We start from the raw sequence: 14,425 nt of genomic DNA, 5'->3' as shown, positions 1-14,425 counted from the left end.
CCAATGTCTTATAAGGGTTAATCAAGCATTTCCAGAACTAAGAAGTTATCTTGAATTAAAAGAAATTAAACTAACTTTCCTGTTGGTCACGGGATTTACCAACTACATTGTCTACTGTCATCATACAATGTCAAATTTAACCAAAATACTGTACCTCATGATGGGTGCTTGTAAATCCAGTATTTTCCTCATCTCTAAATTTAATGCTGGAGCACACTGTTCTTCCTTAAAATGGGGTGTCCCCTTCATTTGTGGACTTCCTCTAAAAGAAACATCATAGAGTTAAAGAAAGATATTGAATTGCCTCCACTCTGTGGCTAATATACATCCAATCAAATAAAGTAAATGAAATCAAACTTACAAATCAGGTATTCATCCTTCAGATTCTCAAATGAAAAACAGACTTAAATTCTATTATAGTAGACATATCTACTTATCAATTGGAAATAAATGTTTGACCAATGTAATCTGTGTTAGGAAGGTGGGAAAGAGAAGAGCAGAGAATCTGAGAAAAAAAACACATTTGAAATAAAAGTGAACTAACGCTAAAAGAGAACCAACAGGCATTTTGTTTAAAATTACTGAGGGCCCTTTCTAAGGTGGGCAACTATGGGGAAAAAAAATGTATCATTCTATATAGTACCTGTCCCAGTGGTCCAAATCGTGTAGCTTCATCTTTACTTACTCCACACCTTATCCTTGATTCCTATTCTTTGGGTATGTATCAGAATTAAGGTTAAATTCAAGGGTGCAATTCGGAGATGTTTTGCAAGTTACTTAGTAATAAATAACAAAATACCTAAAATTTTAAATCCCTGGCATTAAACAGCTGCAGCAGAGTGCTGGGTCAATGCCAACTTAACTGAACTGTCACACACAACCCTTCAAAGGACTACAGGCTGTTTTGTATTCTTTATCTTCATATGGCATAGTCGACCAGTATCTTCTTCAGTGCCTGTGTTGGAATTTAACAGTTATCTGTCTCTCACCATCAGCTATCACTTGTGGCAACAATTAGCCTGCTGATATAATCTCTCCCTTTCCAGTCAAGTACAGTCCTGTAAATTAATTTGTCAATAATATTGAAATATGCACAAAGAGGCAAACAAGTCCAATAGCTTTCAAAGTTCCCAGCTTTGTGAAATATATTTTGATGCTCATTTTTTAGTTTTCCTTCTTGCTTATTTTTTAGTTACAGACTATTTTTATTATAAAAGTTTTGTGATTTATTACCATTCTATCCTGCTACTGCTATGATCTGGAGTACTTAATTCCTTCTAAGTCTAAACGACTAAACTAGCTAAGGTTTAACCATACAGGTTCATGTTCAACTAACGTGTCTGACTGATGTGACAGCCTGTAAAAAGGACATGAAAGTAATTAGTTTATAGGAGTCACATTTAAATTGCTGAACACACGGCCTATGATGATTTACTGAGATGTCTTCCATGTATTAATATATCTGGTTTTAAAGTTAAATTTTATTTTCCAAAGTAATATATACACAGACGTTAAAATTCAAATAGGGCTAGAAAGCTTAAGACAAAAAACAACACAGAGGTAGACTCCTTTTAGTGGAAACTTAAGACATGTGTCCTGATTTGAACAGACCAACTCCTAAAATAACAGCTCTGAGTTAAAATAGGAAAACTGAACACAGACTAGCTATTTGATGACATTAATAAACTATTGTTAATACTGTTGGGTGTAATAATATTGTGGTTTGGTTTCCTTAAAATGTCTACCTGTAGCCTGTAATCCCAGCACTTTGGGAGGCCGAGACGGGGGGATCACGAGGTCAGGAGATCGAGACCATCCTGGCTAACACAGTGAAACCCCGTCTCCACTAAAAAATACAAAAAACTAGCCGGGCGACGTGGCGGGCACCTGTAGTCCCAGCTACTCGGGAGGCTGAGGCAGAAGAATGGCGTAAACCCAGGAGGCGGAGCTTGCAGTGAGCTGAGATCCGGCCACTGCACTCCAGCCTGGGCGGCAGAGTGAGACTCCGTCTCAAAAAAAAAAAAAGTCTACCTGTTACCGATAAAACAGAAGCATTTAGAGTTGAATGATAATGATATAGTACAAGGAAGTTGCCTTAATATTTAAAAAGTATGCATGCATGGGGATAGGGGGATGTTGACAACTTTTGAATCTGGGAGTTAAGTACATTGGGTACATGTCCTTTTAGATTCTCAAGTATGGCTGTGGAATTCGATGATATTCCTATTCACAGACTAGCTCATTTTCCTCTGAAGTACCTAGCATCTTCTTTTTATATCCAATGGTTTCTGAAATTTCAGAATAATTAATTTTTCTACAAGTATGTGAATATTTATCATTGCATTGAGCACTTGCTAGACCTCTTCAATCTACTGATATATTTAGTTTAAACTCTTGGAAATTTGCATGTTTTGTTTCCATAATATAATAATAAGCTTCGCCATTCCCTGTTCTTTCTACAACTCCTAGTCAGTTAGATATTAAACCTCATATTAAACTCTAATTTTCTCTTTTCTCTCTTATTTTTGTCTTTTATTCTATACCCAGGGAAAGTTCCTCAACTGTTTCTTTCAATGCTTTTACTGAATATACTTCTACTATTGTACTTTTCATTCTGAGAATTTTCTCATCCACTCCCCTTGTTTTCTTAAACCATCCTGCTTTGATTAGCCAAAATTTGTCTAAGGTTGTTAATTATTTCCTCGAGGTGTTTTCATTCCCTCAATTATCTGTTTACTTTAAGTTCCTTTTTTCTGGTATGTGTTTCTAAGTTACATTGGAAACTTTCCTAAGATGGCTAACAACATTTAGTCCTTTGTTCTTATTTTAGAGGTTAACAATAAAAAGGTGACTATGTGTCCGCAGGCTGTCAATTCATGGACTTCAGCAGGGTAGTGGCCAGCCAGCTTTTTTGTTGGGGTCTTCAAATACTAGTACCCGTCGAGCAATTTTTCTTCAGTGGTTCCATTTCTCCAGGAAGGATCCCTCAAACCTGCCTGGGATATTAAAGTGTGAAAGACAGAAGTCTGGAGCCAAGCAGGGTAAGGAGGCACTATGACAACTTTAGCATCTCACTCTTGTCCTACTGTTAAATACATATTGTTAAACCAGACAGTATATTTCCTGTGAGGCGGGAACACAGGAATCCTTATTCAGAGTTTTCAAGCAATCTCTATGTTGATGGCTCCTGCCTCACTTCTATATTCTGTAGTACTAGTCCATCTAATCCCTGAGCCTTTCTGAGTTTGCAGGTAAAACAAGGTGCTTTTTGTCAGTATCCTGTAGGTTCTTAAGCACTCAAGTTTGATGGTCTTCCTTAGTTATTTACTCTTTTCCTTCGGATTTTTAGCTCAAGGGTTGGAGATACTTCTAGTTTTGATTAAAGATGGAAATATTATTTCAACATTTTTTCTGTTGGTGATTATCAAGAGAAAGAATGGAAACCACATTACCTATCTTAAAACTGGAAACCATGTTTTTCTTTATATGGATACCTCATTTATTACAAGTATTATAAGAACTTTAAAGTAAATTTAAGTAAATCCTAATTTCTTCATGACTTCCATTATAAAATTAGAGCTACATCTGGCAGGAAAGTTTCCATCCTGTCTTCCAAACATACTAAAATAGAGCAAACTTTAAAAAATTATAGTAACAAAAAAATTCTGACTTTCTGATAAAAATATTTTAGAGTTCAACTATAATTTGATAAGGTACAGCGTCAGATGATTAGAAGAGAGTCACAGAAGATGAGGCTAGAAGAAGAAGATGAAGCCATATTATGAGAGCAATGAATGCCAGGAGAACAGGAATAGAGTATTTACTATGTATGAAACAGTGTACAAAACATCCTATACACATTATCTCAACTGATCATTTGTAATCTTTTGAGACAGGAATTATCTCCACTTTTCCAGAGAGAAAACTGAAACTTAACAAATATTGAGAACTGTGCTCTTGGTCACAAAGCTAAGAAAGTAAGGGAGCTGATAATCAAGCTCTAATATTTAAGGCTCTAAGCAACTGAAAATTATAGAGTTAAAGAGACTAACAAAATAACCTCTGTCTGCACATAGAAATAATGGAACAAATGCTAAACAATGGACTGGGGGTGGGGTAGGGAAGGGAACACACACTGTAAATGTTAATGTTTTTCATATCTGGACAGACAGCAGAACTGCAGTTTCTTGCCTTCCTAAAATTAGGTGTGGCCACATGATTTACTTTGGCCTACAAAATATGAGGGGAAGTCATTTGTGTCACTTCTCAACAGAAAATTTAAGAGCCAACACTTGGTACATGTTCTGTTTTTAATCCTCTACTGTGGAGATCTAACCTATACTGACTAATATAGTAACTGACAATTGTTAGATTTTTGTCCTGTAAAACTCAACTAATTAACAGTTTATGACTATTCTACATGAGTGATTTCAGTAACTATGCAATCTGAGAAATAGGAAAAAAGAATGAAAAAAAATAGACATAGTTTAAAGACTTATGGGAACAACATCATAAATAACAATGCCTGTTTGTATGATGGAAGTCCAAAGGCAAGGAGAGAGAAAACAGAATATATGAAGAAATAATGGTTACAAACTTTCCAAATTTGAGAAAAACAAGAGTCTTTCATCCAAGAAACTCCAAGTAGGATAAATTTTAAAAGTTGCACACAGAGACACATTATGTTCAAACTGTCAAAAAACAAAGAGAATCTTGAAAGTAGCAAGAGATGTATGTGACTCTTCACATACAAGAGATCCCAAGTAAGACTGACAGCCAACTTTTCATAGGAAACCATGGAGGTCAGAAAACAGTGGGATGGCACATTTCAAGTGCTGAAATATCTAGAAAAATTATCCTTCAAAAACAAAAAAGAAATTACCGAATTTCCAGATAAGCAAAAAGTTGAGGGAATTTGTCACAAGTAGACCTGAACTACAAGAAATGCTAAAGGAAGTTCTTCAGCCTGAAGAGAAAAGAGGCAATAACTCAGAGCCATGTGAGAAAATAAAGAACACTGATAAAAGTAATTACATAGGTAAATATAAAAGCCAGCAGTATTATAGTTTCAGAAATCTGCCTTTTTCTCCCTATATGACTCAAAAGACAAGTGCATAAAACAGCAATTATACATCCATGTTAACAGTCATACAATGTATAAAGATGTAATTTGTGATAACAACAACATAAGGGAGGGAGGGAGATGTACAGGAACATAGTTTTGAGATATTATTGAAGCTAAGTTGGTATTACTTCAAACTAGGCTGTTGTACATGCAAGATGTTAATTTAATCCCCAGGGTAACCATTAATAACTAAAACATGTACAAAAAAGGAAATAAGAAAGGAGTCAAAATGGTACAATGCAAAAAAATCAAACCAAGAACAACAAAAAGGCAGTAGTGGAGGAACCCAGGAACAAAATGATACAGACATAATAGAAAACAAATAGCAAAATGGCAGAAATCCTTCTTTATCAGTAAGTACTTTAAATGTAAATGGATTAAACGCATTCATTAAAAGGCAAGCATTGTCAGAGTGGATTCAAAGAAACCAAATGAGTCCATTTATAAGTTGTCTACAAGAGAATTACTTTAGATTCAAGGAAACAAGCTGAAGGTGGAAGGAAGGAAAAATATATTCCATGCAAATAGTAACCAAGACAGGGTGGCTATGGTAAAATCAGAAACAAACAAATACACAAACAAAAAACCAAAAGACTTTAAGAACTATCACAAGAGACAAAGAATGACTTTTATAATGATAAAACAGTCAATCTAGCAAGAAGATACCACACCTATAAATAGATACAAATATAACATCAGAGCCACAAAATATTAATATATGAAGAAAGAACACAAAACTGAAGGGAAAAATAGATCTGTAATAATGTTAGAGACTTCAATACTCCACTTTCAATAATGGATAGAACTGGGCAGAAAATAAGGAAATAGAGAATTTAAGTAACGCTATATAAACCACTTAGACCTAAGACACATACTGAATATGCCACCCAACAGCAAAATACATACTGTTCTCAAATGCACATGGAACATTCTCCAAGACAGAATGGATATTAAACCACAAAAAAGTCTTAATATATTTTAAAAGACTGAAAGCATATAAAGTATCTTCTCTAACCAAATGGAATATAACTAAAAATCAGTAAAACTAGAAAAATCACAAATATGTGGAAATCCAAAATACACTCTAAAACAATCAATGACTCAAAGAAGAACCAAAAGGGAAATTAGGAAATACTCTGAAACTAATGAAAATACAAATACAACATTATGGGATCAGAGGGAAATTTATAGCTAAAATGCCTACATTAAAAAAAGATTTCAAATCAATAACCTAACTTTATACCTTATGGAAGTAGTAAAAGAGCTGGCAGAAGGATAGATGTGATAAAAATTAGAGTGGCTGTACATGAAATTGAGAATAGAAAAACAATAGAGAAAAATCAATTAAATAAAGAGTTGGTTGTTTGAAAACATCAATACAATTGAAAAACCTAAGGAAAAAGAGAGAAGACTCTAAAAGTCCGAAATAGAAGTGGGAATATTATTACTGACCATACAAAAAAACAGTATGGCTCATAAGAGAATACCGTAAACAACTGAATGCTAACAAGTTAGATAACCTATGTTAAATGGACAAATTCCTAGAAACACACAAATTTCCCAAATAACTCAAGAAGAAATAAAACATATGAATAGACCTGTAACAAGTAACAAAATTGAGTCAGTAATCAAAAACCTCCCAATAAAGAAGAGCCCAAAACCAGGTGGCTTAGTGACTTATACAATATTTAAATAAGAATGAACTTTCATCCTTCTCAAGATGTTATTTAAAAAAAAAAAATAGGTAAGAGGAGGGAACACTTTCTAATTCATTCCTTCTTCTTCTTTTTTTTTCTTTTTAGACAGAGTCTTGCTCTGTCACCAGGCTGGAGTGCAGTGGTGCAATCTCAGTTCACTGCAACCTCTGACTCCCTGGTTGAAGCAATTCTCCTGCCTCAGCTTCCCGAGTACCTGGGATTACAGGCACGTGCCACCACGACCAGTTAATTTTTTAATTTTTAGATGGAGTTTCGCCATGTTGGTCAGGATGGTCTAGATCTCCTGACCTCGTGATCTGCCCACCTTGGCCTCCCAAAATGCTGGGATTACAGGTGTGAGCCACCATCCTTGGACTTCTAATTCATTCTATGAGGCCGGCATTACCCCGATACCAAAGTCAGACAAAGACACTGCAAGAAAAGGAAACCATGGCTCAATATACCTTATGAACACAGATGGAAAAAAAATCCTCAACAAAATATTAGCAGATTGGATCTAGTAGCATATTAAAAGGATTATCCACCATGACCAAGTGGGCTTAGCCCAAGAATACAATGGTGATTAAACACATGAAAATCAATGTAATACAATGTAATCACATTAATAGAATGAAGGGGAAAAATCCCAGAATGATTTCAATTCATGCAGAAAAAACATCTGAAAAAATAGTAATAATCTTTTAAGATAAAAACACTCAACAAACTAGGAAAGGAAGGGAGCTTTTTCAAAATGATAAAGGACATATATGAAAAAGCGCACAGCTAACATCTTACTCAACAGTAAATGACTGTTTACTGACTGAAAGTTTTCCCTCTATGATCAGGCATGAGACAAGAATGCTGCTCTCACTACTTCCATTCAACATAATACTGGACATTTAGACAGCAATCAGGTAAGAAAAAGAAAAGTCATCCAACACAAACAGAAAAAATGGGACTCTCTTTATTCAAAGATGTCATAATAGTATAGTATATATAGAAAATTCTAAAGAATCCACAGAAGAGTTATTAGAGCTAATAAATTTATCAAAGTTGTAGTATATGATCAACACAGAAATCATATATATTTCTCTACACTAGCAATAAAAATTTCAGAAAACAACTCCATTTACAATAGCATCAAAAAGAATAAAATACTTGGGAATAAACTGACCCAAGAATGAGTAAGAGTTGTATGCGTAAATAAATTAAGGGAGAACTAAGAAATTGGAAAGGTATATTATGTTCATGAATGGAATATTTAATATTGTTATAGCTATAGATGAAATGCAATTTCTACCAAAATCCCAATGTTCTTTTTTTTTTTTTTTTTTTTTGAGACGGAGTCTCGCTCTGTAGCCCAGGCTAGAGTGCAGTGGCCAGATCTCAGCTCACTGCAAGCTCCGCCTCCCGGGTTTACGCCATTCTCCTGTCTCAGCCTGCCGAGTAGCTGGGACTACAGGCGCCCGCCACCTCGCCCGGCTAGTTTTTTTTTGTATTTTTTAGTAGAGACGGGGTTTCACCGTGTTAGCTAGGATGGTCTCGATCTCCTGACCTCGTGATCCGCCCGTCTCGGCCTCCCAAAGTGCTAGGATTACAGGCTTGAGCCACCGCGCCCGGCCCAATGTTCTTTTTTTTAAAAAAAAAAGAAATGGGAAAGCTGATCCTAAAATTCATATGGAAAGGCAAGGAACCCTGAAGAGCCAAAATAATCTTGAAAAGAAGAACAAAGTTGGAGAACTCACATTTCCTGATCGCAAAACTTACTGCAAAGCTACAATATCCAACACAATGTGGTAATGATACAAGGGCAGACATAAAGACCAATGGAATAGAATTAAGAGCCTAATAAAAAACTTATACACCTATGGTCAATTGATTATTGGCAAGGGTGCCAAGTGCATTCAACAGGGGAAACAACATTCTCTCTAACAAATGGTACTAAGACAACTGAATAGCCATTTACGAAATAATTAAGTTGGATCCTTATCTCACACCATAAGTAAAAAATAATTCAAAATGAATCAAAACTCTAAATATAAGAGCTGAAACTATTCTTACAAAATAGAAGAAAATATAGGGGTAAATTGTCATGGCCTTGCATTTGGCAATTGTTTTCTAGATATCAGAAAACTATAAGGAAGTATATATATATATAAAAATTGGACATCATCACAATTAAACTTTTTTGTGCAAAATATACTACCAAGAAAGTAAAAAGCCCGGAGAATGAGAAAAAAAATATGAAAATCATGTATCTTAAAAGGATCTAGTATCCAGAATATACAAAGAGGACTTACAACTCAGACAAAGATAAACAACCCAATTAAAAAGAAGGGAGAGGTGGGGCATGGTGGCTCATACTTGTTATTCTAGCACTTTGGGGGGCCAAGACAGGAGAATTGCTTGAACCCAGGAGTTTAAGACTAGCTTGAGCAACATAGTGAGATCTCATCTTTACAAAAAATTAAAAAATTAGCCAGGTGTAGTGGTGCATGCCTGTAGTCCCAGCTACTCTGGAGACTCAGGTGAGAGGATTGCTTGAGCCCAGGAAATCAAGGATGCAGTGAGCTATGATTGTGCCACTGTCTGGATGACAAAGCAAGAACCTTTCTAAAAAAAAAAAAAAAAAAGAAAAAAAAAAAAAGTGGGAAGAAGACTTGAATAGATATTTATCTAGAGAAGATACAAAAATGGCCAAAGAGCAAATGAAAGTATGTTCAATGTCATTAATCATTAGGGAAATACAAATTAAAACCATAATGAGATACTATTTCACATTCATTGGGATGACCCTAATATAATAAAAAAACAGAAAATAACAAGTGTTGATGAGGATGTGGAGAAACCAGAACCATCATGAATGACTTGTGGGAAAATAGTCTGGCAGTTTTTCAAAAAGTTTAACATACAATTACTATGTAACCTAGCAATTCTACTTGGAGGTATAGACCCAAAAAGAATTGAAAACAGGTGTTCAAATACAAATTGTTTATGAACAATTGCTATGAACACTCCTAGTCATAGCAGGACTGTTCACAATAGCCAAAAAGTGAAAACAACCTCAATGTCCATCACCTGATTAATGGATAAACACCCTGTGGTAAATCCATATAATAAAATATTATTCAGCCATAAAAGAAATGAAGTATTGATACATGCTAAAACATGAATTAACCTTGAAAATATTACATTAAGAAGACACAAAAAGTACACAGCGTGTGATTCCATTTATACAAAGTATTCAGAAATTAAATAAGACACAAAAGGTACATGCTGTATTATTCTATTTATACAGTATATCCAGAGTAGGCAAATCCAGAGAGAGACAGGAAACAAATGTATGGTTCTAGGGGTTGAGAGCAGTAGAGAACAGGGAATGACTTCTTAATGAATCCATGGTTTCTGCTCGGAGTGATGTAAAAGTTCTGGAACTAGATAATTGTGATAGTTGTACAAAACATTGTAAATGTACTTAATGCTACGTAAGACATGGAGTCAAAGGAGGTTATTTTGGAGCTTTAAGATTTAATGACTGCCCTGCTGCATTTCAGATCTGCACGGGGCTTACAGCCCCTTTCTTTTGGCTGATTTCTCCCTTTTGGAACAGGAGTGTTACCCAATGTCTACATTCCCATTGTATCTTGGAAGTTATTAACTTGTTTTTTTGATTTTACAGGCTCATAGGCGGAAGGGACTAGTTTTATCTCATATGAGACTTCGGACTTTTGAGTTAATGCTGGAACGGGTTCAGACTTTGGGGGACTCTTGTGAAGGCATGATTGTATTTTAAATGTGAGAAAAATGTGAGATTTGGGGAGGGGACAAGGGTGGAATTATATGGTTTGGGTTTGTGTCCCTGTGCAAATCTTATGTCAAATTGTAATCCCCAATGTTGGAGGTGGGGCCTGGTGGGAGGTGACTGGATAATGAGGGTGATTTCCCCTTTGATGCTGTTCTTGTGATAGTAAGTTATCATGAGATCTAGTTGTTTAAAAGGGTATAGCACAGCTGCATGCAGTGGCTCACGCTTGTAATCCTAGCACTTTGCGAGGCCGAGGTGGGTGGACTGCCTGAGCTCAGGAGGTCGAGACCAGCCTGGGCAACATGGTGAAAGCCTGTCTCCACTAAAATACAAAAAAAAATTAGCTGGGCAAGACGGTGTGTGCCTGTAGTCCCAGCTACTCGGGAGGCTGAGGCAGGAGAATTGCTTGAACCTGGGAGGCGGAGCTTGCAGTGAGCTGAGATGGTGCCACTGCACTCCTACCTGGCAACAGAGCGAGACTCTGTCTCAAACAAACAAAAACAAAAAAACAAAAGTGTGTAGTACCTCTCCCCGGCTTCCTGCTCTGGCTATGTAAGAGGTGCCTGCTTCCCCTTCTCCTTCTGTCATGACTATAAGTTTCCTGAGGCCTCCCCAGCCATTCTTCCTGTACAGTCTGCAGAACCGTGAACCAATTAAACCTCTTTTCTTTATAAATTACCCAGTCTTAGGCGTTTATTTATACCAGTGTGAGAACAGACTAATATACCTCATGACTCAGTTCAGATGCTACTCTCTTTAAAATACAATACACTGAAAGTATGTTCCCCTTCTCAACTGCCTCCCAAAAGCTCTTTATCTGTAGCTCCTTTATAGTACATGTCACTTTTACAGTGTATTTGATATTATCTGAATTTAGCTTTTGTCCCCTTAATAAACTATGAGCTTCAGACTGGGAAAAAATCAACTCTAATTCACACTATTGCCTTGTATATAGCCCCAAACAAACAAATGTCTTGAATGAGTAAAAGATGAGGAACACCTCATCAATGGGATGAATATATCCATTTTGGCTGCTCAGTGTCCCCTTTGAGGCCTTATTTCCTGAATCTTAGCTATTCCAGACAATTGATGATGCTTAATACGTGGATCCCTGTATAAGTGGGATGTATGTGCCTGTGTTTTCTGACAATTTGAGTGTATTAAATGTGAATAGTTACTCAGTGTACTTTTGATTCCAGTCATGTGCTTAAGAAACTAACCAGCTTCAATATTTTAATTACCTTGGTTTTCTCACGAAAAGCATAGATTGTTTGCAAAAACAGGTAACAGATTTGACATGCATTACCTACCATATTCATACCAATGTTATGGTACGAATTATACAGAGCAAAAGTTAAGTTAAACTATGCAAGGTAAGGAAGATGGATACAAAAAATACCCTGAATTTTCAAGAGAAAATGTAACTGAACTTTTTTTTTAAAAAATAGAGTCTTGCTCTGTAACCCAGGCTGGAGTGCAGTGGCGCAATTTCGGCGCACTGAAATGTCCACCTCCTGGTTCAAGCAGTCTGCTTCAGCCTCTATAGGAGCCGGGATTACCACACTGGCTAATTTTTGTATTTTCAGTAGAGACGGGGTTCTGCCATGTTGGCCAGGCTGGTCTTGAACTCCCGACCTCAAGTGATGCACCCGCCTTGGGCCTCCCAAAGTGCTGAGATTACAGGCATGAGCCACCTCACCCAGCCCAAACATTTATTTCTAAGCTACACTTTGCATTTAAATCAATATACTCCAAAGGATTAAATACAGATGCCCATAAAAAGGATAAATATCTCCATCAGGAATGCTATGTACACATCCACTCATGAAAAGAATAAAAACATTCAGAACTTTTCTATAGGTCTCAAACAGAAGAGCCAACTATACCATATGTTATACCACAGATGGGGTACAACAAGTTATTGTTTACTTGCACTAATGAAATAGAACCCAGCCAATTTAAGTCACAGTGGTAGTTTTGATAAATTTTGAGAAGAAACATGAAGGGAAATTAAACACCAGACTTTGACCATATGATTCTGAGAAGAATCTGAACTAAAAGTTAGGTAAGCTAACTGGGGAAAAGAATGTGAAGAGTAGGGAAGCAGTAGGAAATTAAACTTATTTGAAAAAAAAATATTTATAACTTGCAGTTGTCTTTGTGCAACTACATGGAAAAGAAAAAATTTAGTATCTTCTAACTTTTATTAAGATTATTATTTGTGATTCCTCTAGTTCAAAGTTATAGGAAGTCTTAAGTGATCTGTTCCAACGATTTTTCCACAAGCTTTGTTTTTAGTTTGCAATTGTGTAGAATGAAGGTGTTTATACAATGCATATATCATGCTTTGGCAGAAATACCTGCTCTAAAAATGGTACAAAGCTTGTTTAGACAATTCAAGTATTTTAAAAAGAAAAATATATAGTTTATTATATATTTATAATGCATATTTATAAATATACATTAATACACATAAGAGAATTTAATTTGTAAGATTCCCCTCAAAAGTGTTGAAATTTGCTAGATTTACAAATAGATTTTTAAGATTTGTAGATGGAACTTAAAAGTTTGAACTACAGTTATTATTTTGAAGCTTTAATAAATTGAATATTTTTAGCCAAAGTAAACGCTAAATAAATATTCTGATTTTTTACTTTGAAAACACAAAATCGCATATGAACAAAAAGAAATGAAACAGCTGAATACATTACGGGAGAGGCAAAAGGGATTAATCCCATTATAATCCCCTCAATAATGTTCTAAATTTCTATCTATTTGAGATTAACTGGGGCTAAGAAAAACAAACTAACAAAATTTATAGAACTAGCTAAGAATTGTCAGTCATTCCCAGTTCTCTATTGGTTAATCAGGTGGTCTCCCCATCAGCCATGGCAGAATTTGTCAAGGAAAGAACAGAAATGTCAACAAAGGAAACTTGGTGGGGTAGGGTGGGGGAAGCCCATGAGAACTGTGACCCTGAGAGACAAGAAACCAGTAAAAGAAAGAAAAAAAAAAGTAGGAATTTTTTTAACGCAGTTTCAGATCGTGTGACAGTTTTCTTAATGCATTCTAAGTTGTTGCTAAGTTGTTGTGGTACTTAAAGCCAAGAGGTTTACACATCACTGGCTATATAAAGCTAATTCTGTAGACAATTTGTCTTATTTATAGATAGACAACTTTCAAATATGCTTTAAAGTTTAACCTTGGTAAACCGCCACCTATTTTAATACTGTATATGAAATCCAATAATATAATTTAGTTTCAGAATCAGAGTGAACAGACATCAGAAAGTGTTGTAAATCTGAGAAAACTGCAAAAATCTAAGATGTGAAAAATCCAACATTACACTTCATTTACAAAAATTGATTTACATAGGATTCGTTAAAATCCAATTTATGAAACAGAACAAATCTAGAGACACGAGGTTGCCCTTACCACTTGTGTGGAATTTGTCTCTCTAGAAAGTTTTATAAAATGTTACTTTTATATTTTATTTATATATGCAATATACAAACACTTTTTTGGAAAAAAAAAAAGACATTGAAATAAATGTAAGCTAAACATACATTTAAGAAAGATGAATAAAAACATTTATGCATTAATTCCAGTTCAGAATTACAGGTGGCCAGGGCCCATTCCAGCAGCTCGGGGCCAAAACTGAAGCCTACCTTGGACCAGATGTCATTCCATTGGAGGGCGCACTCACACACACACCCCACACTCACTCAGACTGGGGCCATGCAGACACCGATTCACCTAAAGTGTACATCTTTGGAATGTGGGAGGAAACCACAGTAC

General features: G+C 35.7%; 1 protein-coding gene across 6 annotated transcripts in view; it reads right to left on the bottom strand.

The window, feature by feature from the left end:
* Positions 1–14,425, bottom strand: part of RIC1 (RIC1 homolog, RAB6A GEF complex partner 1) — a 147,307-nt gene that overhangs the window by 59,160 nt on the left and 73,722 nt on the right. For 5 of the 6 annotated variants that reach the window (XM_021927837.1, XM_009188802.1, XM_003911730.3 and 2 more), the window contains one exon: positions 155–262. In XM_021927837.1, coding sequence (XP_021783529.1) covers positions 155–262 — 108 coding nt within the window. Of the gene's footprint in view, positions 1–154; positions 263–643; positions 1,846–14,425 lie in introns of those variants that run through there. The other variant, XM_009188804.4, reaches the window with a different exon arrangement.

Source organism: Papio anubis, chromosome 13 (assembly GCF_008728515.1).
Source record: "Papio anubis isolate 15944 chromosome 13, Panubis1.0, whole genome shotgun sequence".
In the NCBI taxonomy this organism is placed as follows: domain Eukaryota; kingdom Metazoa; phylum Chordata; class Mammalia; order Primates; family Cercopithecidae; genus Papio; species Papio anubis.
This window is presented reverse-complemented; position numbering and strand designations above follow the sequence as displayed.